General features: G+C 40.8%; 1 protein-coding gene across 1 annotated transcript in view; it reads left to right on the plus strand.

Annotated features, from left to right (window-relative positions):
- MYO16 (myosin XVI) overlaps window positions 1-25,761 on the plus strand; it is a 392,532-nt gene that overhangs the window by 254,437 nt on the left and 112,334 nt on the right. The window contains exons 22-23 of the mRNA XM_068170049.1: window positions 9,031-9,183; window positions 9,790-9,990. Coding sequence (XP_068026150.1) covers window positions 9,031-9,183; window positions 9,790-9,990 — 354 coding nt within the window. The remainder of the gene's footprint in view (window positions 1-9,030; window positions 9,184-9,789; window positions 9,991-25,761) is intronic.

Below are 25,761 nucleotides of genomic sequence, written 5' to 3' on the forward strand. Positions count from 1 at the left end.
GAATAGAATAGAATAGAATAGAATTAACCAGGTTGGAAAAGACCTCAGAGAACATCAAGTCCAACCCATCACCCAACACTATCTAATCAAATAAATCATGGCACCAAGTGCCTCATCCAGTCTCTTCTTAAACACCTCCAGTGACAGTGACTCCACCACCTCCCTGGGCAGCACATTCCAATGGCCAATCACTCTTTCTGTGAAGAACTTCTTCAGAACATCCAGACAAAATCTCCCCTGGTGCAGCTTGAGACTGTGTCCTCATGTTCTGTCACAGGTTGCCTGGGAGAAGAGACCAACCCCCACCGGGCTACAACCTCCCTTCAGGTAGTTGTAGAGAGCAATAAGGTCTCCTCTGAGCCTCCTCCTCTCCAGGCTAAGCAACCCCAGCTCCCTCAGCCTCTCCTCATAGGGCTTGTGCTCCAAACCCCTCATCAGCTTTGTTGCCCTTCTCTGGACACATTCCACCAACTCAACATCTTTCCTAAACTGAGGGGCCCAGAACTGGACAAAGGACTCAAGGTGTGGCCTGACCAGTGCTGAGTACAGGGGCAGAATGACTTCCCTGCTCCTGCTGGCCACACTATTCCTGATACAGACCAGGATGCCATTGGCCTTCTTGGCCACCTGGGCACACTGCTGGCTCATGTTCAGCCTACTATCAACCAGTACCCCCAGGTCCCTTTCTGCCTGGCTGCTCTCTAGCCACTCTTGTACTCGGTGAGCATTGATAAGCCTTTGTTTTATGGAACATGTGGGATATATCCTATTTCTAATAGCAAAAAATAGGACATGTAATTATAAAGTAACAGTAAATAAGTGTATGGAATAGGCTATAGTGGATGGAGTTGTTTGGAAGTTTTGTTTGTGTTTTTTTTGTTTGGTTGCTTGGTTTATGAAATTTAAAAGCTGAAAGATGGGGGATGGTGTTTTGTGAAAGCCACAATCCAAGGGAGTCATTGCTCAATAAAGACCAAAGCTTCTGAATTACCAGGGTTCAGTGAGTTACTGCTTATCAGCTGAGCTGTGGTAAATGACTACAGTAGACTTTCAGCTCACCCCAGTTATAATTTACAATCACTTCCTTGGACTGATCATTAGCTTGGGAATAGTATTTTCCAAGAGCAGCTGCATACTTGCTGTGCCAGAGGAGCTTTGTATACAGCTACACTGGAGCATGGTCAGAAGCAAGCACAAATTTATCTGTCCTATTCTATATAGAAATGGCCTTCATTTTGTGATTCAGCAAATATGAGTGTTCTACCAAAATCAGCAGTGTCAGTTTTCAATTTTAGCTTTCTTAGGTTTCCCTGTTTGAGCAGGAATATATTTGTTTACAGTTCAGTCTGCACTCCTTTAAAAGTAGAAAATGTCTACTTCTCTTCTGGTAGAGTTCAAAACAATCTTATTCATGGTTCCTTCACAGCACAACTCCAAATAGTGCGGTCAAGGAATGCTTTATGCTAGTATATTCTTTGACCACAGGAGCATGCAACACAAACTGAAAGAACTCCAGGCCAATGAACATAACAATCAATGAGCAAGAGGGAAGACTGATAAAGTTGCCTGTACTGTTATCCCCTAATTATTTCTAAGAAAACTATTGTATCAGAAGAGCCAGACCTTAGAGTAGCAAGAGCAGCTTTTCTTCCCCCTGCAGTAAATGGAGTCTTTCCACAGATACTGAGACCTTTAGTTGTGGAAGCATCAAAGAGAGCAGTAGTAGTCTTTTCTCTCTGTTTCAAATGGTAAACTTAGGTCTTGCTAAATAATGCATTTAGCTCTTGAATGGGATTTTATCTCTGCAGACCTCTTAAAAGTTTAGCAGAAGAAAGTGTACATACATCCTTTTTATAGGGAATGAGTGATTTCTCCAATTAGGACTTGTTCACTGGAGCAGTCAAGTGCCTCTTGACTCCCATTCAACTCTATACCAACTGAAGTGCATGCATATTATCTCTCCCAGTGGACAACAAGTTATCCATGGGACAGCAATGTGCCCTTGTGGTCAAGAAGGCCAATGGGATCCTGGGGTGCATTAAGAAGAGTGTGCTCAGCAGATTGAGGGAGGTTCTCCTCCCCCTGTACTCTGCCTTAGTAAGGCCCCACTTAGAATATTCCATCCAGTTCTGGGCAGCCCAGTTCAAAAGGGACAGGGGGACCTACTTGAGAGAGCCCAATGAAAGTCTGCAAGAATGACTAAGGGACTGGAGCACTGCGTTATGAGGAAAGGCTGAGACCTGGAGCATTGTAGTCTGGAGAGAAGACTGAGAGGGGATCTAATAAATGTATATAAATACATGAGGGCTGGATGTGAAGAAGAAAGGGACAGCCTCTGCTCATTTGTGCCCTGTGATAGGACAAGGGGCAATGGATGTAAACTACAGCACAGCAAGTCCCACCTCAACATGAGGAAGAACTTTACTGTAAGGGTCGCAGAGCACTGGAACAGGCTGCCCAGAGAGGTTGTAGAGTCTCCTTTTCTGGGGACTTTCAAGACCCATCTCTTGCAGTAGGAGCCAGCTGGGTTCAAGAGGACAGAGCATTGCTTGTCCTACACAGGACTTCAGAGTCATTACAATAAAGCAGAGAAGCTCATACAACTCAGCTGTGGTCCCAGGAATTTTCACCTACTTTTGTAATTAGTTATGATAGGTTTTAACTTCTCAGCATATAATTTCTTTAGTTAACCCTGCTGAGATTTCATTTAGTTTTATCATGTGACCTTTCCTAGCCAAAGTAGGCTTGACAATATTTTTATTAAATTACACTCCCTCATCCATAAGACTACTTCTGTCCATCCAAATGTAAGCACATGTTGGCTATTTTGTAGATGGATAGATAAGAATAGATAAAAGTTGCATGTTACAGTCATTTTAGCCTCACTTATAGCATATGGAGGGTATGCATTCAGGCTTTTACATTTGGCCCCTCTGAAGGAACATTCCAATGTTTCCTTTTATGCAGAGGAAAAAAAGTCGCCTTTGGTTTTGCCAGTCCAGAGCACAGATGCCTTCATGCCTCTATACTAGCCTCTGTAATAGGCTGCTGGTGCACGCTGAGCTCCAGTACTACATAGAGACTTGAACTGAGAATCCCCCACTGCAGTTCCTAGTGCTGGGACATTCCTTACTCCCTATAGCATAACAGATAGTAATGTACTATCTTAATTTAGCATTTAACAGAGAAAAGTAATAGGTTGTTTTAAAGTCCAAGCTTTGATAGCCTTTGTGCCCCTGAAGGTTTTAATATTCTTGCTGTGGAGTAGCAAGAGCCAGCTGGTCTTTGTCATCAAGGAACCAGGCAACACGATGAGCCCAAGGTTACTCTTACCACCCAGTGACCCCACCCCAGCAGAGAGAGGGCATCAGGACAAGAAGCCCCACAGGTTAAAATGAAAAGAGATTTCATGAAATAGCCAAATTAAAACCCATGTCAATACAAGATACATAGAGCTATAATCATCAAAAGTGAAGCTCTCACAAGACTCAGGAAAGCAGTCCTGAAGAGGGGGATAGGGAAGAAGAGCAGGATAAAAAGGAGCCAGTGCAGAAGATTCCAATACAGAGTTCCTCTCTCCTGAGGAAATTTCCATCTTTATACTGAGTGGGATGCTCATGATATGAGATACACCTGTGAGCCAGCTCAAGTCAGCTGTGCTGGCTGACTCAGAACTGCTAATGGCCTACAACTCATGGCTGGCCTGTGATTCTGTCTCACCAAAACTAGTATGCTATATGTGATCAGCACCCTATCACAGGTCTAAAGCATCTTGGAAGAGCCAGGGTTGGTTATGGCACCCATCAGCAGCCTTGACACAGCGAGCTGGAGCTGGGGTCCTATCAGGAGCAGCTAGAGATGAGACTGGAAACTATTGCTGCAATAGTATTCTCTGAGAATGGACCTATAGGATTTGTGTCTCAGGAAAAGCTGCTTGGGCTGTAAAAGTTGATTCCTGCACTCAGAGGCCTGGTAATCCTGTTCTCATTTGTTCCTTGACCCAGTTCCTTGGGATCTTAAACTCTGTATGGTTCTTGTTCATGGGGCTACCCTTGCTTTCTCTCCCTATCTTTGGTCTTTTTTTCCAGTCTGCATACATTTTTTTTCCATTTGTGCAGGACACGATTTTTTTTGTCCAGAGCTCCAGTCAGTCATTGGAGAATCAGTGTTACTCAGTTTTAAAGTTATCTTATCATGTACCCAACATTCCCATTTTATTTTTAATTTATTATGTTATGGTAGACACTTTGTGGCCAAAAATAAATTAATTTATGTCAAACTGATATTCCCAGTTATCTTAAGTTTGTGATTGATTAGTAAAACAATGCACAAGGATATTTATTAATTGATACCTTAAAAGAAGAAATGTAGTGGGTTTGTTATTAGAATAAACCTTTATTAGAATAAACCAAACTAGGTTGGAAGAGACCTTCAAGATCATCGTGTCCAACCCATCAACCAATCCAACCCACCCAAACAGTTAACCCATGGCACCAAGTACCCTATCAAGTCTCCTCCTGAACACCTTCAATGACAGTGACTCCACCACCTCCCCGGGCAGCCCATTCCATAGCGCAATCACTCTTTCTGTATAGAACTTCTTCCTAACATCCAACCTGAACCTCCCCTGGTGCAGCCTGAGACTGTGTCCTCTTGTTCTGGTACTGGGTGCCTGGGAGAAGAGACCATCATCAGCCTGTCTACAACCTCCCTTCAGGTAGTTGTAGAGAGTGATAAGGTCACCCCTGAGTCTCCTCTCCTCCAGTCTGAGCAACCCCAGCTCCTTCAGTCTTTCCTCATAGGGCTTGTGTTCCAAACCCCTCACCAACTTTGTTGCTCTTCTCTGGACTCGTTCCAGCAAGTCAACATCCTTCCTAAACTGAGGGGCAAATACTGTGGTGGGTTGAAATTTCCCATTCACATTAACCAAGCATGAGCAGCTCAGTTGGAAGCAAATGGAAGCTGTATTTGCAAAGCAATGGAATGCAATGAATATGTACAAAACATACAGTATTTACAATACTATACAGGTATTTACAATCAGAAAACAGCACAGAAACCCCCCTGGTCAAAACGACCAGGGAAGCTGCTCCACTGCCCACCACCCCCACCACCCCCAAACCTCCCAAACCCCTTTGTACTAAAAGGCAGAGAAGCTGGAAGAAGAGCAGTGTTAATCTTATCTGTTTCTCAAGGCCATCCAGAAAGCGATTAGGTCCTCCCCAGCAAAGCAGAACAGGCAAGCAGCTAGAGAAGAAGAAAAGGAATAGGAATGGAAGCAAAATGTGTGAGGTGTTTATAGAACACTTGCTTCTATACCAGATGTTCTGTCCAACGAAATTCATTTAGAATAATCTTTTGTTTTCCTTTTTACACCCAACTGTGAATTGTTTATATTTTTCTACTTTTCTGCTTGAAATCTGCAGCTAACTTTTAAAGGCATAGCCTAAAACTGACACAAATACTCTGACTGGTGTTTTACCAATAAAAATATGGTGATATTTGGGTAGCAGATACAAGAGAAAATAGTGATCAGGACACTTCTGAAAAATAAGTAATTATCAACCTTAGGTTTCAAAATATTTTTTTGTGTCTGACCTCAGTAAATAGAAGATGATGCTGCCTTCCACTGTCCTAGAATTGTATTTTTGAGAAACGCTAGAGCACAGCTTTCCAAATTAAACTTGGCATGGTAGCTTCATCATTTTGGCCTATAACATACAGCATGATAGATGTGTTGAGATGACAGCTATAAGCTTTTCATCATGTTCTAAATATGCATCCCCTGAGGAAGCTAATCCTTCTGCATGACCAAAACATGTAAATGAACTTTACAAAGAGTGTTTACATCCCACATTCTCTCACTGATTGATGGACACCAAGTTTTCTTTCACAAGTTCATGTGGTTTTGGCTATACCTTTTCAAGTAATTATATATATGTATATATAGTGAAGAGCAGGAAAATTTCATTAGTCATAGGTGCTTTTCTGTCTTTGGAGTACAGTACAATTTTGGTCTTCTCCTTACATTTGACATTGGAGTATACTTTATAGTAGCAACTGGACAAATGCAGTAAAAGAAGAGAGATCAAGAGATCAAGATAATATTGTTGGATGTGACGAATACTTACTGCTTTTACCAAATACTATGTTTTACCAAATACTGTATTATTTTCCAAATTCTACAATTTGGATGATACTGCAAGTTTTTTCATCTGAATGCATGAACAAGGATTATTTTTGTTTCTTCTAATAATATTCCATAAGTACTTTTTAATGAAGACTTGGACAAATCGATGGTGTGTTTGTTTTTACTAAGACATGACAGTGAACTAGAATTAGGAACACAGACATATAGAAAGGATTTCTTACAGAAGGGACATACAATGAAGTCAGTAAGAGGCATGTAAAGAATAGCTTAAACATGTTTAAGGATAATAAGTACCATAGATAATCTTGAGCAATGCTGAAAGGTAAAACAAATACACAATGCTTAAGGGTATTCCCACAACATTTGTTTTAGGCAAAATTGTCATTGTGTTTTCTTTTATTACTACTACATTTCCATCTAATTTGTATAGGTGCAATTAAATACATGTTTAAAAAATACAGGTTTCTGAACTCTTCATAATTTTGCACAAAAAACATACTGTTTTATATAATGCTTCTTGTGACAGAAGGCAAAAGAAGTTTGTGTTTTCAAAGCTAGTTTTCATTTTCACCTGATTTCTGCATTTTAGCTGTTTTAATTATGTAAGCCTGTGTCAAGCTTTAAATTTGAAGTATTCTTTTTACTACCTTTTTGCAGCACATTGTATAAAATATTGTAGCAGAGAAAGATATGATCAGAATGTCTTGCTTTTCAGCAGTCCTTGGCTGGTCTCCTGGTTCTCTTTCTGCAGAGTTGTTACTCGCAGCCCCTGCTAGAGCAAGCAGCTTTGGAGCAGCCTGTGCTTGAGCTTGCTTTCTGGACTATTTGCAGAACCTTACTGTCATTATGGCAAGCGTGTCAATCTGAATGGCAGTGTTGCATATATTACTAAAAAGCACTCCAGTGTATGCCATAACGTACTAATCAGTAGAATTTATAAATGTGTTTTTTTCTTTTGCAGCATAACACATATATATATGTATATATTTTAACAAAATGCTGTGTCTTATTTTTGGATAAATAGCTGATGCTATCTATCAGACCTTTTTAAGATATGACTTGACAGTCTTTCCCTTTGGCTCAAACTGTGTAGTTTAATAATTTTGTTGCACATCAGGTCCTCAAGTACATTTATTGTTATTTATTTTAGGAGATTGGCTCATGATAAAAAGGAGGTTTGAGTTTATAGTGATTTTGTCAACTTTTCTTATGGTAAATTATACCTGCATAAAGTTAAAGAGCGTGATTCTCTAAATGACTTATTTGTAAATAAACGTATGCACAGCGGGCATCATTTTCAAGCTTTATATGTCCAGTGAAGTATAAGCTTGTAATGTTATGCTTGCATTCTAAAATAATGTTAAGAAGCTTCTGAAAAGATTTTATAATTAGAATTCCGAACGTGATCAGTAAAGCTTACTATGCCTGCCACAACATTACAAAACAAAAAAAGCGTTTTTACATAAAATAAGTGGAAAATGTAAGTAATTTGTATACTTTGTTACTAAAATAACCATCTGAATTCTAGCAATCCCACTTTTAAAACATAGTGGTTTTATTCAAAGTTGCCTTTTGGGTGCATGATCATGTATTGGTACAGACAATTAGTGACATCTTTGGTTATAAAATATTTTGATGTTTTTTTATTTCTCCTTACTGTTACTCACGCTAGTCTATTTCAATGTATAGCAATTGCAAGTTAACTGTATTCACATGAGGTTTTAATAGAAAATTCAGGCAACTATTGCACATGGGTTCTTTTCCCTCATCTGAAGGTTAAGCCAGGTACTTATAGGACTGATCTAAATACTTCATATTTTTTAATATGACTTATTCATGGTATTGCTTTTACACACTATATTTATGGAAGATGTAGTTTATTGCCAAAACAAATATATGACTACTTTAGTCTGAAAAGAGACTGTGTGTATCATTCATCATGTAGAGGGTTCCTCCACTTTTTTAGGAGTTTCTGTTGGCTTAATTTCTTAGTGATAGTATAGTATTGAGGGGGTTTTGGAATTAGAAGTTTCCTATTTTGTGTAAATAAAATAACGTTTTTATTCCTTGAAGTTATGAAATGTTTCCTTTCTTTTTTTCTTTTATTTTCCAACTCCTACCTGGCTTTAATTGAAAATCAAATTCTTGTTAAACTATTTATGTTGTAAAAGTGGAATTACACCTCTTATAAGACAATCAAAGGAAATATTTGAGATACTTTTACATTATTTATCTCTTCGGCCTTTGAACTTTTCTGTTGAAGACTATTTTCTTGTCAACTTCCCATTATTATAGCAATAAAATTGAGAGAAGCATCTAGTAAAATGTCTCTGGGTATTTTATAAGATATTTGGGCAAAACACAAGTTCTTCAGAGAGTGCTTTAAACTTCAGTGACTATATATGATAGCAGATTTCAAATGTTTTTGTTAACACTGAACTAACTATAAAGTCAGGATCTTAACTAAATATGCAAATATGTTCTTAGTTTTTCTTAAAGCCTATTACAACTATATAGTCTTCTTGCATATAAACTACAGAGTAATATTAAATGTGCTGATTTATATGTAGAGTTACCTTACTTCAATCAATAGAATTAGTGTAAATTTGCACTATATTTGACAGTGCTAGTATTTGATAATTCTTATGTGGAATTCACAATGAGCTGTGCAGGCAGAAAGTTGTTTATTCCCAATTTAATATTAATAGCTGTTAAAATGTAAATATCCCAAGGGTCTTGCTAATCTATGGTATGCTGAGAGATAACATGTTGTGAATTGACGTTTCAGAAAATTCAATATTAGATGCACAGTGAAACCTACACTGATGAATTATGCAGTAAACTTGTAATACTCATTTTTTTTCTTGCTTTTACGATAGCTGTGTGTCAACATGACCAATGAGAAGATACACCAGTACATCAATGAAGTGCTTTTCCTACAAGAGCAAGCAGAATGTATACAGGAGGGAGTTGCCATGGAAACGGTGTATTCTCTTGGTAACCATACTGCAGCCTTGGATTTTTTCTTTCAGGTGGTTTTCAGATCTGTTGTACACCATGTATATTTATGCACAGTCTCTGCATGTTAGACTGATACAAACTTTTCCTACATTTTCTGATTTATGAATCTGTGTAGAAGGTTATGTGTCCAAAGAGCCCATAAAAGGTCCATTATAGCTGCCCTCATAGCTTGAGGCTAAAAGATCTTTTGAACGCTGTAGGGTTGAAGAGAGTATAACAGAAACTTCTTGCCTGATGTGATTAATGTGCAGCCTTTGTGTATCATGCCATGTTGTTACTGCAGCTGTAAGACTGACAAGTCTCTGATGTAAGCCTGACAGTCTCATTTGTGCCTGAATCTGTTTTCTGAAGTATAACTTCTTGAGTATAGCTCAATCATTTTCCTAAAAGATCATCAATAGTCATAATTTTTGGCAACTTAAATATTATTCCCTACATTTTTTGCAGAATTGTTTCATGTGCATAGCATTAGAGAGTTACCAGAATAACTTAACCATTTCTTCCTTTGAGGTGATATATGTTTCGGTTTACTAAATTACAGCTGTGTTACTCTACAAGGAACAACTGAAATTCAATTGCTCCTGTATAAAATGAGAACAATCTATTTTTCATTTCAGAAACCATCAGGCTTTTTGTCAATGCTAGATGAAGAAAGCCAATCGATCTGGTCAGTGGAACAGAGTCTTTCTAAACGCATTCAGTCTTACCTGGATACATCAGACACAAATACAGTATATTCCTCCACAAAAGATGGAAATGGTAACCTTGCCCTGAAGGATCAGGGTTCCACCTTCACTGTTATGCATTATGCTGGGAGGGTAAGTTGTTTGAATGATTGGTGACATACAGTTAATGGAAATAAGTAAACAAAATTTTACATGGTTTCTCAAACTCCTCACTATAAAGAATCTGTTTTCTTGTGGTGAATTTTCAGAGGGCAATTTAGAATCTCAACTCAATAACTAGTGCATGAAATCTGTATTGTTTGTCATATTGTGCAGGTTTGAGGCTACCTAATCATTGTTGCTAAGTTATATCTTCATTGTGAGCACTTCATGAAGAAGCAGGTGATTCAGATATCTTAGTATATGTATATTTAATGACATTTTAGCTGTCTGCCACACTGCTTTCAAATGTTATTCCAGAACGATATACATTCCCTATAGATACTACACTGTAAATGTAGATACTGTGGATTCTAGCATGCATCTGGTAAAAAAGCAAGCAAACATTTTTTGTTAGTGAAAAAAATCTATAATGATTTTTTTTTCTACAAAATCCCAGAATATGCTAAGGGTCTCTAAGCATGTCACTAAAACAGGATGAATGTTTGGTATTCTGCCTTCTGCAATGTTCGTGGAAAAAGTACAATCAATTCTGTGAAATAGACCTCTTACCCTTTTCTTTCCAGTACTCCTTAATTTTCAATTTGTCTCCACAACCACAAACAAACAAAATAGATGTGTGCTTAAGGGGGCGATCAAGTTATTTAGATAATCTGATCCCATTGTGATGTATGGACAAAGTACATGGAGGCTCTTCAATACTATTCCAGAATTTCCACTGATATGAGGTGTGTTCAAAACTTGTCTCTGACTCACCAAAATTAAAAATTGCTGGCTTTGCCATATCTCAGGGTAATATTACTCATGGAGGCTAATATCTCAGGGAGGTAATATCTCAGGGAGGCAATATCTCAGGGAGGCATGGCTAATACAGCTGAAGGATGTGCAGCCGTGCAGCGAGACCTGAACAGACTGGAGAGCTGGGCGCAGAAGAACCAAATGAGGTTCAGCAAGGACAAGTGCAGAATCGCATCTGAGAAGTAATAATAAACTGCACCAGTACAGGTTGGGAGGTGATCTGCTGGAGAGCAGCCCTCTGGGGAGGAAACTGGGAGTCCTGGTGGATAACAAGTTATCCATGGGACAGCAATGTGCCCTGGTGGCCAAGAAGGTAAATGGGATCCTGGGGTGTATTAAGAAGAGTGTGTCCAGCAGATTGAGGGAGGTTCTCCTCTCCTTCTACTCTGTCCTGGTAAGACCTCATCACAGTATCACAGTATAACTTAGGTTGGAAAGGACCTTGAGGATCATCGAGTCCAACCTATCAACACAGACCCCATGACTAGACCATGGCACCAAGTGCCACATCCAATCCCCTCTTGAACGCCTCCAGGGACGGTGACTCAACCACCTCCCTGGGCAGCCTGTTCCAATGACGAATGACTCGCTCGGTGAAGAACTTCCTCCTCACCTCGAGTCTAAACCTCCCCTGACACAGCTTGAGACTGTGTCGCCTTGTTCTGGTGCTGGTTGCCTGGCAGAAGAGACCAACCCCTTGTGGCTACAACCACCTTTCAGGTAGTTGTAGAGGGCAGTGAGGTCACCCCTGAACCTCCTCTTCTCCTGGCTAAGGAACCCCAGCTCCCTCAGCCTCTCCTCATAGGGCTTGTGCTCAAGGCCTCTCCCCAGCCTTGTTGCCCTTCTCTGGACATGTTCAAGTGTCTCAATGTCCTTCTTAAACTGAGGGGCCCAGAACTGGACACAGTACTCGAGGTGTGGCCTAACCAGTGCAGTGTACAGGGGCAGAATGACTTCCCTGCTCCTGCTGTCCACACTATTCCTAATGCAGGCCAGGATGCCATTGGCCCTCCTGGCCACCTGGGCACACTGCTGGCTCATATTCAGGTGGCTGTTTGGGAGCTCTCCAGCCACTCCGACCCCAGCCTGTAGCTCTGCATGGGATTGCCGTTGCCAAAGTGCAGCACTCGGCACTTTGACTTGTTGAATGCCATCCCATCGGACTCTGCCCATCTGTCCAGTCAGTCGAGGTCCCTCTGCAGAGCCTTTCCACCCTCTAACTGACTAACATCTGCTCCTAACTTGGTGTCATCTGCAAACTTGCTGATGACTGACTCGAGTCATCAGCATCTTGAGTACATCTTGAGTACTATGTTCAGTTTTGGGTTCCCCAGTTTAAGAGGGAGAGGAATCTGCTGCAGAGGGTCCAGTGCAGGGCTATGAGGATGATTATGGGACTGGAGCACTGCCTTACGAGGAGAGGCTGAGGGACCTGGGGCTTTTTAGTCTGGAAAAGAGAAGACTTAGAGGGGATTTAATAAATGTTTATAGATATCTGAGGGCTGGGTGTCAGGAGGGAGGGTACAGGCTCTTATCATTTGCTCCCTGTGATAGGACAAGGAACAATGCATGTAAACTGCAGCACAGGAGGCTCCACCTCAACACAAGGGGGAATTTCTTTACTGTAAGGGTCACAGACCACTGTACCAGGCTCCCCAGAGAGGTTGTGGAGTCTCCTTCTATGGAGACTTTCAAGGCCCATCTGGATGCATTCTTCTGTGACCTGAGCTAGATTGTATGGTCCTGCTGTGGCAGGGGGGTTGGACTCGATGATCTCTTTGGGTCTCTTCCAATCCCTGACATCCTGTGGTTATATGCCCTGAGCTCTCCAGAGCAGATAAGATGTGCGAATGTGCATGCTTAGGCCCCTTTAACCAGATTAGGGTCCTTTACAGCAATGTAATAATATCATATAAATATACACAGAAAGGTGTATTTTGTGGCTCCTCATTTGGAAATGAAGTCTGTGGAAGTATTGAGAAGAGTTCTGAAGCAGGCAAATTTATTCCTGCTCAATGACAGAATTGTGGTCATTATGGAAAGGATTAAGATTGTTTTCACGGTGCTTAAATTCCTAACCTAAATGCTCTGAACAAATCCCTGGAGGCTCTTCTTTCATAATAAGGCATTCTGCTTAGACTCAAATTCAAAGTGGTTTGAATACTTTCACTATTGGGACTTTTCCATAGGAATGTGGGCACAAAGGGGTTAAATACCAGCACAATGGAGATTTTGTGAAACTTATTAGCACTTTAGAATAAACCTTTATTAGAATAAACCAAACCAGGTTGGAAGAGACCTTCAAGATCATCGCGTCCAACCCATCAACCAATCCAACCCACCCAAACAGCTAACCCATGGCACCAAGCACCCCATCAAGTCTCCTCCTGAACGCCTTCAATGACGGTGACTCCACCACCTCCCCGGGCAGCCCATTCCAATGGGCAATCACTCTTTCTGTATAGAAATTCTTTCTAACATCCAACCTGAACCTCCCCTGGTGCAGCCTGAGACTGTGTCCTCTTGTTCTGGTACTGGCTGCCTGGGAGAAGAGACCATCATCTGCCTGTCTACAACCTCCCTTCAGGTAGTTGTAGAGAGTGATAAGGTCACCCCTGAGTCTCCTCTTCTCCAGGCTGAGCAACCCCAGCTTCCTCAGCCTCTCCTCATAGGGCTTGTGCTCCAAAGCCCTCACCAACTTTGTTGCTCTTCTCTGGACTCGTTCCAGCAAGTCAACCTCCTTCCTAAACTGAGGGGCCCAGAACTGGACACAGGACTCGAGGTGCGGCCTAACCAGTGCAGTGTACAGGGGCAGAATGACCTCCCTGCTCCTGCTGGCCACACTGTTCTTGATGCATTCCAGGATGCCATTGGCCCTCTTGGCTGCCTGGGCACACTGCAGGCTCATGTTCAGCCTACCATCAACCAGTACCCCCAGGTCCGTTTCTGCCTGGCTGCTCTCCAGCCACTCTGACCCCAGCCTGTAGCACTGCATGGGGTTGTTGTGGCCAATGTGCAGAACCCAGCACTTGGATGTGTTAAATCTCATGCCGTTGTATTCTGCCCATCTGTCCAGCCTATTGAGGTCCCTCTGCAGAGCCTCTCTACCCTCCAGCAGATCAACTCTTGCCCCCAGCTTGGTGTCGTCAGCAAATTTACTGATGATGGACTCAATGCCCTCATCCAGATTATCAATAAAGATGTTAAAGAGCACAGGGCCCAGTACTGATCCTTGGGGCACACCACTAGTGACTGGCTGCCAGCTGGATGTGGCACCATTCACCACCACTCTCTGGGCTCGGCCCTCCAGCCAGTTCCTAACCCATCGCAGTGTGCTGCTGTCCAAGCCATGGGCTGACAGCTTGGCCAGGAGTTTGCTATGGGGGACGGTGTCAAAGGCCTTGCTGAGGTCCAGGTAGACTACATCAACAGGCCTCCCCACATCCACCAGGTGGGTCACCTGATCATAGAAGGAGATCAGGTTGGTCAGGCAGGACCTGCCCTTCCTAAATCCATGCTGGATAGGCCTGATCCCTTGGCCATCCTGTAAGTGCTGTGTTATTGCACTCAGGATGACCTGGTCCATGATCTTGCCTGGCACTGAAGTCAGGCTGACAGGCCTGTAATTCCCTGGCTCATCCAACCGGCCCTTCTTATGGATGGGCACCACGTTGGCCAGCTTCCAGTCCTCTGGGACCTCGCCAGTAAGCCAGGACTGCTGGAAAATGATGGAGAGTGGCTTGGCCAGCTCATCTGCCAGCTCTCTCAGCACCCTAGAATGAATCCCATCTGGTCCCATGGACTTGTGGGGATCCAAGGTGCTAAGGAGAGTTCCAAACACCTCCTCATGGAACACAGGGAAACTGTGCAGCTCCCTGGCTCCTTCTGCCAGCTCTGCAGGCCAGCTGTCAGGAAGACGTTCTGCCCTTCTAGTAAAAGTTGAGGCAAAGAAGGTGTTAAGTATCTCTGCCTTTTCCTCATCCTTTGTTACAATGTTCCCCTCCATATCCACCAAGGAGTGGAGGTTGTCCATTCCCTTCCTCTTACTATTAATGTATTTATAGAAGGACTTTTTGTTGTCCTTCACAGTAGAGGCCAGTTTAAACTCCAAGTGTGCTTTTGCCTCCCTAATTCTCTTCCTACAAGACCTAGCAACATCCTTAAACATTCTGTGGGTTGCCTCCCCTCTCTTCCAAAGATGATACACCCTCTTTTTTTCCCTCAGTTCCATTAAAAGTTCATGAACCATCCAGGCTGGCCGTCTGCCCTGGCGGCTCATCTTCCGGCACATTGGCACAGCCTGTCCCTGAGCCTTCAACAATTCTTCATTGAAGTAGGTCCAGCTCTCCTGGACTCCTTTGTTTTTAAGGGCTTTATCCCAAGGAACCCTCTGAATTAGTTCCTTGAGTAACCCGAAGTCTGCCCTCCAGAAGTCCAGAGTGGAGGTCTTCTTGCTGCCCCTCTTGGCTTGACCAAAAACCGAGAATTCAATTATCTCGTGCTCACTGGACCCCAAACACCCTCCAACCACCACATCGCCCACCAGTCCTTCCCTGTTGGTGAAGAGGAGGTCAAGCATAGCCTTGCCCCTGGTAGGCTCTCGCAGCACCTGGGATAAGAAGCTGTCCTCCATGCATTCTAAGAACCTTCTAGACTGTCTCCTCTCTGCCGTGTTGAGATCCCAGCAGATGTCAGACAGGTTGAAGTCGCCCATGAGAACAAGGTCCGGAGATCTTGAGACAGCCCTAAGCTGCCTATAGAATGCTTCGTCAACATCTTCCTCCTGGTTGGGTGGTCTATAACAGACTCCAACCAGGGTGTCTGCCCTGCTGGTCTTCCCTCTAATTCTTATCCACAAGCATTCAACCCGATCGTCCCTAATCTCCATCTCAATGGCATCTAGTGCCTTCCTGATGTAAAGGGCCACCCCTCCACCCCTTCTTCCTCGCCTGTCTCTCCTGAAGAGCTTGTAACCGTCAATTGTATCGCTCCAGTCATGTGAGTCGTCCCACCACGTCTCTGTGATGGCAACTACATCATAATTTTCCTGCTGCATCAAGGCTTCCAGCTCCTCCTGTTTGTTACCCATGCTTCGTGCATTAGTGTACATGCACTTCAGCTGGGCTGCTGGTTTCACCTCCAACTCTAGCTTGTCGCCCCCAGACTCTTGTCTGAGAGGACTGTTTTCAGCCCCTTCCCCCTTCGAAACTAGTTTAAAGCCCTGTCGATGAGGCCCGCCAATTCCCTACCTAGGATCTTTTTACCTTTGGGGGACAGTCCGTTCTCATATACAGTGATCTTTCCCCTTCTCTGGGACAGATGTACTCTATCTGTTGCCAGCTGGCCTGGTGCAGTAGAAAGTTTCCCAATATCAAAAAAAACAAAATTCTTTTGACTGCACCAGCCTCTAAGCCACTTGTTAACTATAGCTGCTGACCTGTTCCTTACTGTATTCCCTCCTGCAGTTAAGGGTATTGATGAAAAAATTATTTGCGCCCCTGACCCCTCAACCAGGTCTCCCAGGGCCCTGAAGTCATCTTTGATAGCCCTGGGAGTTCTGGTTGCAACATCATCATTCCCTAACTGCATAACTAGTAAAGGGTAGTAGTCAGAGGGCTGCACCAGTCTAGGCAGCCTACTGGTAACATCATTAACTTGGGCTCCTGGCAGACAGCAGAGTTCCCTATGAGATGGGTCAGGCTGACATATAGGGCCCTCCATTCCCCTCAGAAGGGAATCACCAATAACAATTACCTTCCTCTTTTTTTTGAGGGAACAGGTCCTGATGCCAGCGGAAGACTGTTTCACCTTAGGCTGCTTTGCCTTAGGCTGCTTTGCCTTAGGCTGTTTAACCTTAGGCTGCTTAGCCTTAGGGAGAACCCCAGATGGTATGTCCTCCAGCATCAGGACCACCTCACCCTCAATTTCCAGTGCTCCATATCTGTTTTCCAAGAGCAGCGGGGAAGGTGAGGAGAGGCAAGGAGGTTTAACTTTGTGTCTTTTGAGAGGAACCTGCATCCATTCCCCTCTGCTTTTTGAATAACCAGCCTCTGCTGGGGGAGTCTGCAGAGCCTACTTACCCCGATTCAACTCTTTCCTCTTCTGATTCACCTCTTTCCTCCTTTGGCCCATCTCCTTCCTCCTCTGGTTCATCCCTTTCCTACATTTCCTTACATTTCTAAGGCTAGCAAATTTATCCTTCAGTCTGGCCACCATATTAAGCAGATAGTCAACCTGCTTACACCTTACACAAGAGTTGCCCCCACTACCCTGCGTCTCAAGTGCCAGGCTCCAGCATTCTCTACAGCCAGATACCTGGACAGCTACCTGCTTCTGTTCTACCTCAGTCTGGGTCGACACTGATTTTTTTAGGGAGATTTTGCTGCGAGTTACAACCATGGCTGTCCCTGGCCACAGCACCTACTGCCAGTTAAAAAAAAAAAAAAAAAGGGGGCAGTGCGTGAGAGTACAAGAGAACACGGGCTGCCCGACAAAGAGAGCCCCCCGAGCCGCAGCAGAGCCTTTTAAATTCAGCCGCTCCCGCCGCTGGGATCACGAGTCTGACCACGTGAAAGGGCAGCTGCTCCTTTCCCGCGGCAAAACTCGGCGGCGATGGCGATTCCCACAGCCCGAAAAGGAGAGCAGCGGCTGGTCCCCGGCGGTTGCTGGTCTGGGTGCTGTCCCGAGGGAGCTGCCCGACGAAGAGAACCCACTCGAGCTGCAGCAGAGCCTTTTAAACTCACTTGAAGTGACAGAGTTAAGAACTAACCACAGATGCCATGTGTCTAATTTAATTTAGAAATCTGTTCTATACTTGTTAGGTAACTGTTTTTCCATGGAGTTCTGTTGTACCACAAAAGTTCTAAAAAAGTTCCACACACCAAAAAACTGATGCAGAAGCAGCATAAAAGCAGATGCATTAAAATCATAGTGAGGATAATAAGCACATTACTTCAAAATGAAAAAAAACCAACAAAAAAAACCCCAAACCAAACAAACAAAACACCCACAACAACAGCAAAAGGTTTTTCTTATTCTCTAGTAAACCACTCAGTAGGAATATTTGTTAAAATGAAAACTGGCAGGGAGTACATTTTCCATTAACGTGTGTTTTAGTATTGTGTGGTTGTTTAGATTTTATATTTCTAAAATAACACTTGGTTTGAGCTTTTGCTAACAAGAGTAACAACATTTAATCTGAAAGTATGAACAAATAGACAACTGTCAAAGTAATGTAAATTCACACATTCTGTTGAAGTCAGTAGAGATTCTTGGATTTACATTGACTGAGGAACTATTCCAGACGGTCAGGTTGATCTTTGCATCCTTATGACAGTAAAACGCTGCACAGTGCTGACGCAACAGAAAAGTTCCCATACAATTATTTATCTCTCCTTACATTAATAGTGATTGAGCAAAATTTTTAAAGACACTTGCATTTTTGATATCTCATGGAACTATTATGTAGCTATCATAGACTGAAATTTCCAGTGATTTATGATGTATATTTAGAGCATTACTGTCCTAAATAATGACACAAATTGAGTTTATTCTGAGACTGATATCTCTTCACAAACTGATAAGTTGAATACAAAGAACTAGGATTTTAGAACTGCTGATGCTTTTCTTTAGATTGTGCTATTACTACATTTAGTAGCTTTTAATATAAGTCATTTGTGATTTATGCATTGTGAAAATCGTTAAGGGATCAGGCTTTTAAATACATCAGGTTTTATTGTCACTCAAAAATAAGAATTTATTATATAAAGTAACAGTACAGTTTGGCAGGTTTTGAAAGCCATTTTTATAGTCTTGTATCAATTAAATGAGTCTAAAGTAAGTGAAGTATAAAGCAATCTTTCTCTACATTATTACCTCCAGAGATTCCCAAATTTCAAACAAGGGTGCTTGATTTTATTCTCACTTATCACAATTTTTCACTGATTATAACTCTTCTAACATCTCATAATTTCCGTGAGCATAACTGAAAGATAAATCAGACCCAGAAGGTAGAAAAAGAATTACTACTAAAATGTGACAGGTAATTGAATATTAAATGTTTCACTTCTAGGCTTAATAATTTATATGCATGTGCTGTGTCCAGGCTGGTGTTTGTTAAGGCATTTCCACTTGAATGCAGGCTCTGTGTTAAACAGAGGGTGAATGCAGGCATCCTGATTTCTATAGGTAACAAAAGTTGCAACTGAAATGCAGTGGACAATGTGAAACAGCTGCTGCTTCAAACCATCTATAGAAAAAGCAAGCAAACAAACAAAACTCTAATATTGTGGTTTGGCCCTGGTATGAATCTCATAGGGACCTTTGGAATTTGGACTCCTTTTGATCAGAATTTATGTATGTAGCTTGAAGTCCAGAAAGGGTTGGTTTCATATCTTTACTCAGACACTTACAGTAGCTATGTTAGCAATTCACAAGTGCAGTTATACTGGAAAATTCAGCTATTAAAACACTACTTCACTGATGAGACCTCATCTATATATTTAATTGATAATGGTAGACAGTCTTTTGTGAACAAAACTGGTATCTCTGCTTTATATTAAGAGAGAACTATAGCTGATACAGGTATGTCCATGCAGTTTTGAAGACCTCTAACATATTCCTATCTTAACATTTCATGTCAAAATAGTCTTAAGAACATTATTTTTTCTTCCAATATCAAGCCTTGTTGATTGATTGTAGTCATGCGTGGTCAGGTATTCCCCATTCCCTCATGTTTTATATTCAATAACTTTTTATCAGCCTACACATACCTACTGTTGTTCCCATCCTAGTTAGACTTAGACTATTCCAGAAAAGGCAGTAATGAGAAAAAGAAGAATGAGCTGAAAATGGAAAAAAAGACAGAAAACCTGAGGTCAGAGTGAGCCTTAGAAGGCCTACAGGAAGAAAAAAAATCAGATTAATGTGTAAGGAAACAAATTCTAAAAGTTTGGAATCCATACTGAAATTTCTGGCAAAACCAGTGCTTTGTGAATTAGGTTTTATCAAATTGATAAGATGGAAATATGATAAAATGTGAATATGATTTATTAAATAGAAAAAAATATTTTTCCAAGCCAATTTGATCCAGGTTCATTTGCCCGGTTGATGATAGGATGCTAATAAACAGTAGAATAACAGTCTAGAATAATCAGAACTTGGAATACAGAGGAACAAACTGGAAACTTCTTATGTGGGCAAAACAAACAGCAATGCAAGATGGACCATCTCGGGTTCACAACGGAGCTAATCAACAGGTTAGAAATAACCGAGTAAATTAGAGTAAGTTACTCACGAACCACCGAGCTGTTAACTAGCAAAACCTTTGCTGACTGAAGCGATGCTCTGAGTTCATAGTTGTAATCCAAAATTAAAGGAAGTGAGAGAGAGGGAGACACGCTGCTGTGGCAAAGATCTAAACACTATGCTGCTAGGAGAAAAGAAGCTAATTGCCCTGAAGACAGGAGCAAATAGGTGCTTGTCGCTGCCTTGAATCCCACTAATGAACGGGGGGGGGAGAAGATGAGAGAGAGAGAGAGAAAAGAAACAAAGAACATGTGGGGTCTTGAAATCTTCCCCTATAAATTCCCTTTTTGAAAACTGATGGCCCAATGGCACATTAGCTATTCAAATCCTGCCAATCAGTTCAAAATGTTGTATGGTGAGCAAAACTGCACATGCCCTCTCTCATAGCCTCTGACACGTGCAGTTGCTTCTCTGAAATGTGAGGCTGAGGGTCCAGCTTCCATCCCCTTCAGGCAGCCTTAACGGCACCTGCCTATTGGCTCCTCAACCTCATACCCAGACCCTGCAAAACAGGAAGGGAAGAGAGAGGGGCAGTGGCTCAAATGGGTTTAGCTGTCTTATTAATATCTCTTCCAAGACACTTTGAGAAAATTTATACATATGCTATCATTCTGAGAGGCCTTTGGTTTTTTTGTGTTGTTGGTTTGTTGTTGTTTTTTTGGGGTGGGTTGTTTTTTTTTGTTGTTTTTTTTTTTTTACTTTCTTTACTGTTTTGGAATAAGAAAATGGAATAAAGGAGGAGAACAGAAGAAATCAACATAAGGGTGAGATTTTTCAGTGAAAGCAGAGAGAATACTACATTACACAAATATGACAGAATGAACCTACGGAAGAAAGAAAACTTTGTATTAATTTCCCTTGAATTTTACTATTATGCCTGCACAACACTAAATCTGTCTTTTATACATGAACAATGCAATACAGTAGTTAACAATATGAATACATATTCAGCAAAGGCCACTGTGAACATTAGTATTTGATCACATCAAGTATTTATATCCCAGTTTTAATTTTTGCAGCTGAACAGAATCCTATAATGCCTTGACATATTATGAGTCTCTTCTAAGAGCTGTTTCATGTCTTGTTATCCAAAGGCTAGAAGACAAAAAGCTTATCTGTTCTGTTCAGGCAGAAGGTAGAAAGGAATGATTTAGGTTTTGAACAACTGAAAAAAAAAAAACAAAAAACCAACCCTTAGTGGAAGGCTTTCTCAAAGGTTGTTTAATACATTTCCCTGAACACTGTCACTCTGAGCTGTCCTGGAAAAATTCTGCTCATCTGAGGCATTACTTTCTTTCTGATGGGTATTCTCAGCTGCTTTTCACTGCCTCCCCAACAGCATCATGAGAGGAGAGGCAAACCTGTTCTATGCTGCATACTGCACGCTTACTTTGAGGAAGTATTTTATGGGTGCAGCGGATCAATACATCTTACCATTACATGTAACTATACTAAAAATGTGCAATACAAAATTTTTAAGTACTTCTTTTGATAATTTCCATTGTGTATTGTCCTGTAACAAAGGGTTCACATGAATTATCTGTCTGAACTGTCAGCTGTGCTGATAGTTGTGATTTTTGAAGACTAACATTCCATCACCGAACTTTCTTGAGGGCTCAAAATTCTTCGTTTTTGTTGTTGTTGTTGTTTTTTAATTTTATGGAAGAATTAATAATATGCCAAGAGATACAGCTTTACCTACCACTGGTATTTAACATATAAGTGTTTTAAATAATGAGCTATTTGGCTCATTGTTCCTGTAATGTGAGTAAGGGGTCATCACAATTTAAGCTTTCTGCAGTTTAAATTTGTACTTGGAATTAACAAATCAAATAAGCCCCTTGACACTGTTTTGACTTACAATTCTGTAATAAACTGATCAGACCTAAAGGCCAACTTCTTTGCTCTATAAACCAGTGCACATAATGTTCTTTAAGTGCAGATCAATGTCTGTGCCATTTCTCAGCTATGTGCATTTCAAAAATACCTCTCACCTTCACCAAGGCAGTCTTCTCTAAAACGTCTTATAGGTCCCAGACAGGCTCTGAAACTGAACCTCTAAATCAAAAGCCAAAAGTAGATGGATTAATCAATAAGGATGCTTTCATTTTCTTACTTTTTTTCCTCCAGGCTGAATCCTCAGACATAACAATCAAATCAGTCTAGGCTAAGCTATACCAAGGCCTATAAAGGTTACTTGACAAAGATTTACTTTTTTACCTAGCCAGCATGTTCATACTTTTCTATCTTTCTTTTTTTAAGTAGACTTGGGTTTGGACTTTCATTTACAAGAGAAAATAATACAGCACCTCCCCACACTGTCCTTTGTTTATTTATTTATTTTCCCCCCTAAATATCTGCTGGTTTAAATATAAAGCTATCATAGTGTTAGAGTAAGACTTTACAGACCATATAAAATTATTTACCTCACTCATAATTGAGTAAGACTTGGTGTGAGAGAAGCCCAGTGATGCTAAAAAAAATGGCACATTCAAGCATTTTAATGCTATCACTTCCATTAAAGTACTGGCAGAAAGTTAACAACTATAAGTGACTCTCTGTGCTCTGAAATTCTCCTTGGGCATATTCTCCAAAACATCTCCTTCAGCTGTGAGTTTCTGAGTTATGTTTTATTAGTAAAATGGTAAACTTCTCCTTTGTAACTGTGAAAGCAGGCAATTCAACTTTAACATTCCAATTGGCATTTTCCTAGCCTGTTTTAAGATTCCTACTGGATCTGCCATTGACCATGAGTGATTTTTGCCTACCACAAGACACAAAAATTATTTACTAAAAAATTTATTTAATGAAATTGATCAAAAAAATATGTGTAAAGATGACCCTGTAATAAAGCCTATTGGGAAATCCAGTAAACTTAGATGAAGTCCCTTACCAAACTCAGATGTCATACGGATGCTTCAGAAGAGAAGATGTATAATGGGTGTACAGTAAGGATAATTAACAAAGTGGAGAAGCAAGAATGTGTAAGAAGATGAGAGGAATGTACAGTTCTCCAAGTTAGCTCTATGCACATTTGATGTGTGAGCCTCATGTTTTCTGGGTGTTGTTATTTAACTTTTGTTTCTACTAGTTCTTATGTTGATTTTAAAATCATAAATGACCAGAAAGTAGGTTCAAAGCAAATAAAATTAAGTATTTTTCACATGCCTAGTAATTAGTGAAACTCTTTGCCACATAGTGTTACAGAGGCTGAAAATGTTATTGAGAACAATTAGCTCTGGAAATAGAGACTGGAGGAAATATCAGTCAAATATATTAAATACAAAAATGAGATACAGCCTGCAGGTCAAGAGCTGCCTCATGGGAAGAGCCCTGGAAGGTGAGAGGGGAAATGGTGGCAGGCAGAATGGAGGTATTCCTCAATATTTTCCCATAAATATTCAGGAGTAGATGAACATTTGGCCTTCCCACTACCACTCTGATTAGGTTAAGCTTTCTTCCTCTCTAAATTTAACTCAAGAAAAGCAAGTCCTGTTCTTCTCTTCATGGAATCATAGAATCAATACGGTTGGAAAAGACCCGAGAGATCATCAAGTCCAACCTATTGCCTAACACCTCATGACTAACTAAACCATGGCTTCAAGTGCCACGTCTAATCCTTTTTTGAACACCTCGAGGGACGGTGACTCCATCACCTCCCTGGGCAGCACATTCCAATGGCCAATTAATCTGGTTTAGTAACAGTAGTTCAACTAGTTCAGATAATATCAAAGATCTTGTTTCCTTTTGTTAACATGTTTGCATACTGTCTGCTCCAAAGAGTCCTCAAACGGTCACAATCATGTAATGCAAGGTAAAGCAAACAGCTGCAATAAATAGAACTGAGAACAAGAGGTATGTTTTAGAATACTGAAACCACGATCTAAGTGAGTGAAAATTTCCTGCCTGAATTATTTGTGTTTTTTGTATTCTCAGAATAACTATCCACTGTGTGTGACCTCCAGTCAGTGCAGTTTTGGCTAGTTTTATTTTGGAAACCCAGTGGAAGAAAATGAAGGGTAATATATGTTCTTTAGGCAAAGTACTTTGTAGATTGGCATCTCTGATGAGGGCAAGATTAAATAAAAAAAAAAAAAAGGCAGCAATAAAATAACTTCTTTTTTCTCTTTTGTGGGGCTGTCAATGAATATGAAACCCTAGAGTACCACTTCATTGAGTCAGTTCTCATGTCTTTAGGCAGTGAATTAATTTACCAAGTCTGTGGGAAAACTGTTAAGAGAGTTAGAAATTTCGTCATAAAAGGGAATCCTGCTAACTTTTATGTGTTTTATGTGATATGAGAGATGTCTCATGAATATACTTCTAGAAGTTGGTGATGTATTGCACCAGTAGTGAACCTTCTTCCTATTTCATTCTAGGCACTTAATCATAATATACTATCTCCCACTGCTATACTTACCTACTCTTCCCACCAATACTAACTCTCTTCTTCTAATTTCTTCAAACCCTCAGACACTCAGTTAGGAACTGGCATTATGGATGAGTCAAATAACTTCTGTTAATTATCTTTTATGGACCAGTATGGTAGAACATTTACTATAACTACACTAAAAGCATTTAATAGTAGACTTAAATTACTCTAATAGTTTGGTAACTATGTTGTATGTTCTTAGGAGGTGCAATTAGAAAATTATACGATGTTGCATCTGTCATGGAAAAGAACATAATTTTATTGTTATACCTTTTCTGTGTCAGATACCATACTAATTACATCATTTCACAATTACTAGCAATAACAGATACACCCTCCCAAGTCATATAATCTCTTTTGTTAAGATGTCATTACATAATTGTCAAGTGACCCAATGGAAAGCAAAATAAATGTATTGATTAGTATTACTAATCTTAATTACATGTTTGCATCCTTATTAAATATGCATGGAAAAATTTCCCCAAATATCTAGGGGGTTTAGGATGTAGATCAAATAAAATATTTTATAAGAGCTTTAGGTGAGAACATGCTATCAAGATATATAAAACCAAACGCAGTTCTAAGGAGTTCCTATTAAATGTCTGCCTAATCCTAGTGGTACTGCATGCAATATTTGTCTTCCTTTTTAAATTAAAAATTCTCCTTCAGTTCTACTACCATGGAAGCTGGAGCTGTTTATATCTAAAGCCTGTAACTAGTTGTTTGTCTTCCATCCTCATAAAAATGAAAAAACTAACCGTGGTCTCAGTGATTGCTTAGTGTTTTGGCTTCGTGTTGCTTTTCTATACAGTGTCTCCTGGGATGGGCTCAATGTTAAAATAGCCACTTGGTCATATTTCTTCATTTTGGATGTACCTTCAGAAACTCTGGCTAGAGTCTTGCCTTTTCCTCATTTCTCAGAATGCTTACTACATGTAGTAGAGTTTATGTGCAATTATATGAGAGATGGAGTGGCAATCTAGTTGTCTGTTCTTGAAATTATGACATCAGGCAACTAAGGTGATTCAAAATCCTTACAGACATAGCTGTTAAAAAGGTAAATGGGATTTGTACATAACCTATAGTTTGAATTTGCCTTCAAAGGCCATATAAATGGCTGAAAGTTGTCTTGGGTGTGGGCTGGGACTCAGATTACTAAATGACTGTTTTGTGATGGTTGCTGTAGACAGTTTGGATTCCCATTGACA

The sequence above is a fragment of the Melanerpes formicivorus genome, unplaced genomic scaffold (assembly GCF_026170545.1).
Source record: "Melanerpes formicivorus ecotype bairdi unplaced genomic scaffold, bMelFor1.0.p_v2 SCAF_1, whole genome shotgun sequence".
Taxonomy (NCBI): Eukaryota; Metazoa; Chordata; class Aves; order Piciformes; family Picidae; genus Melanerpes; species Melanerpes formicivorus.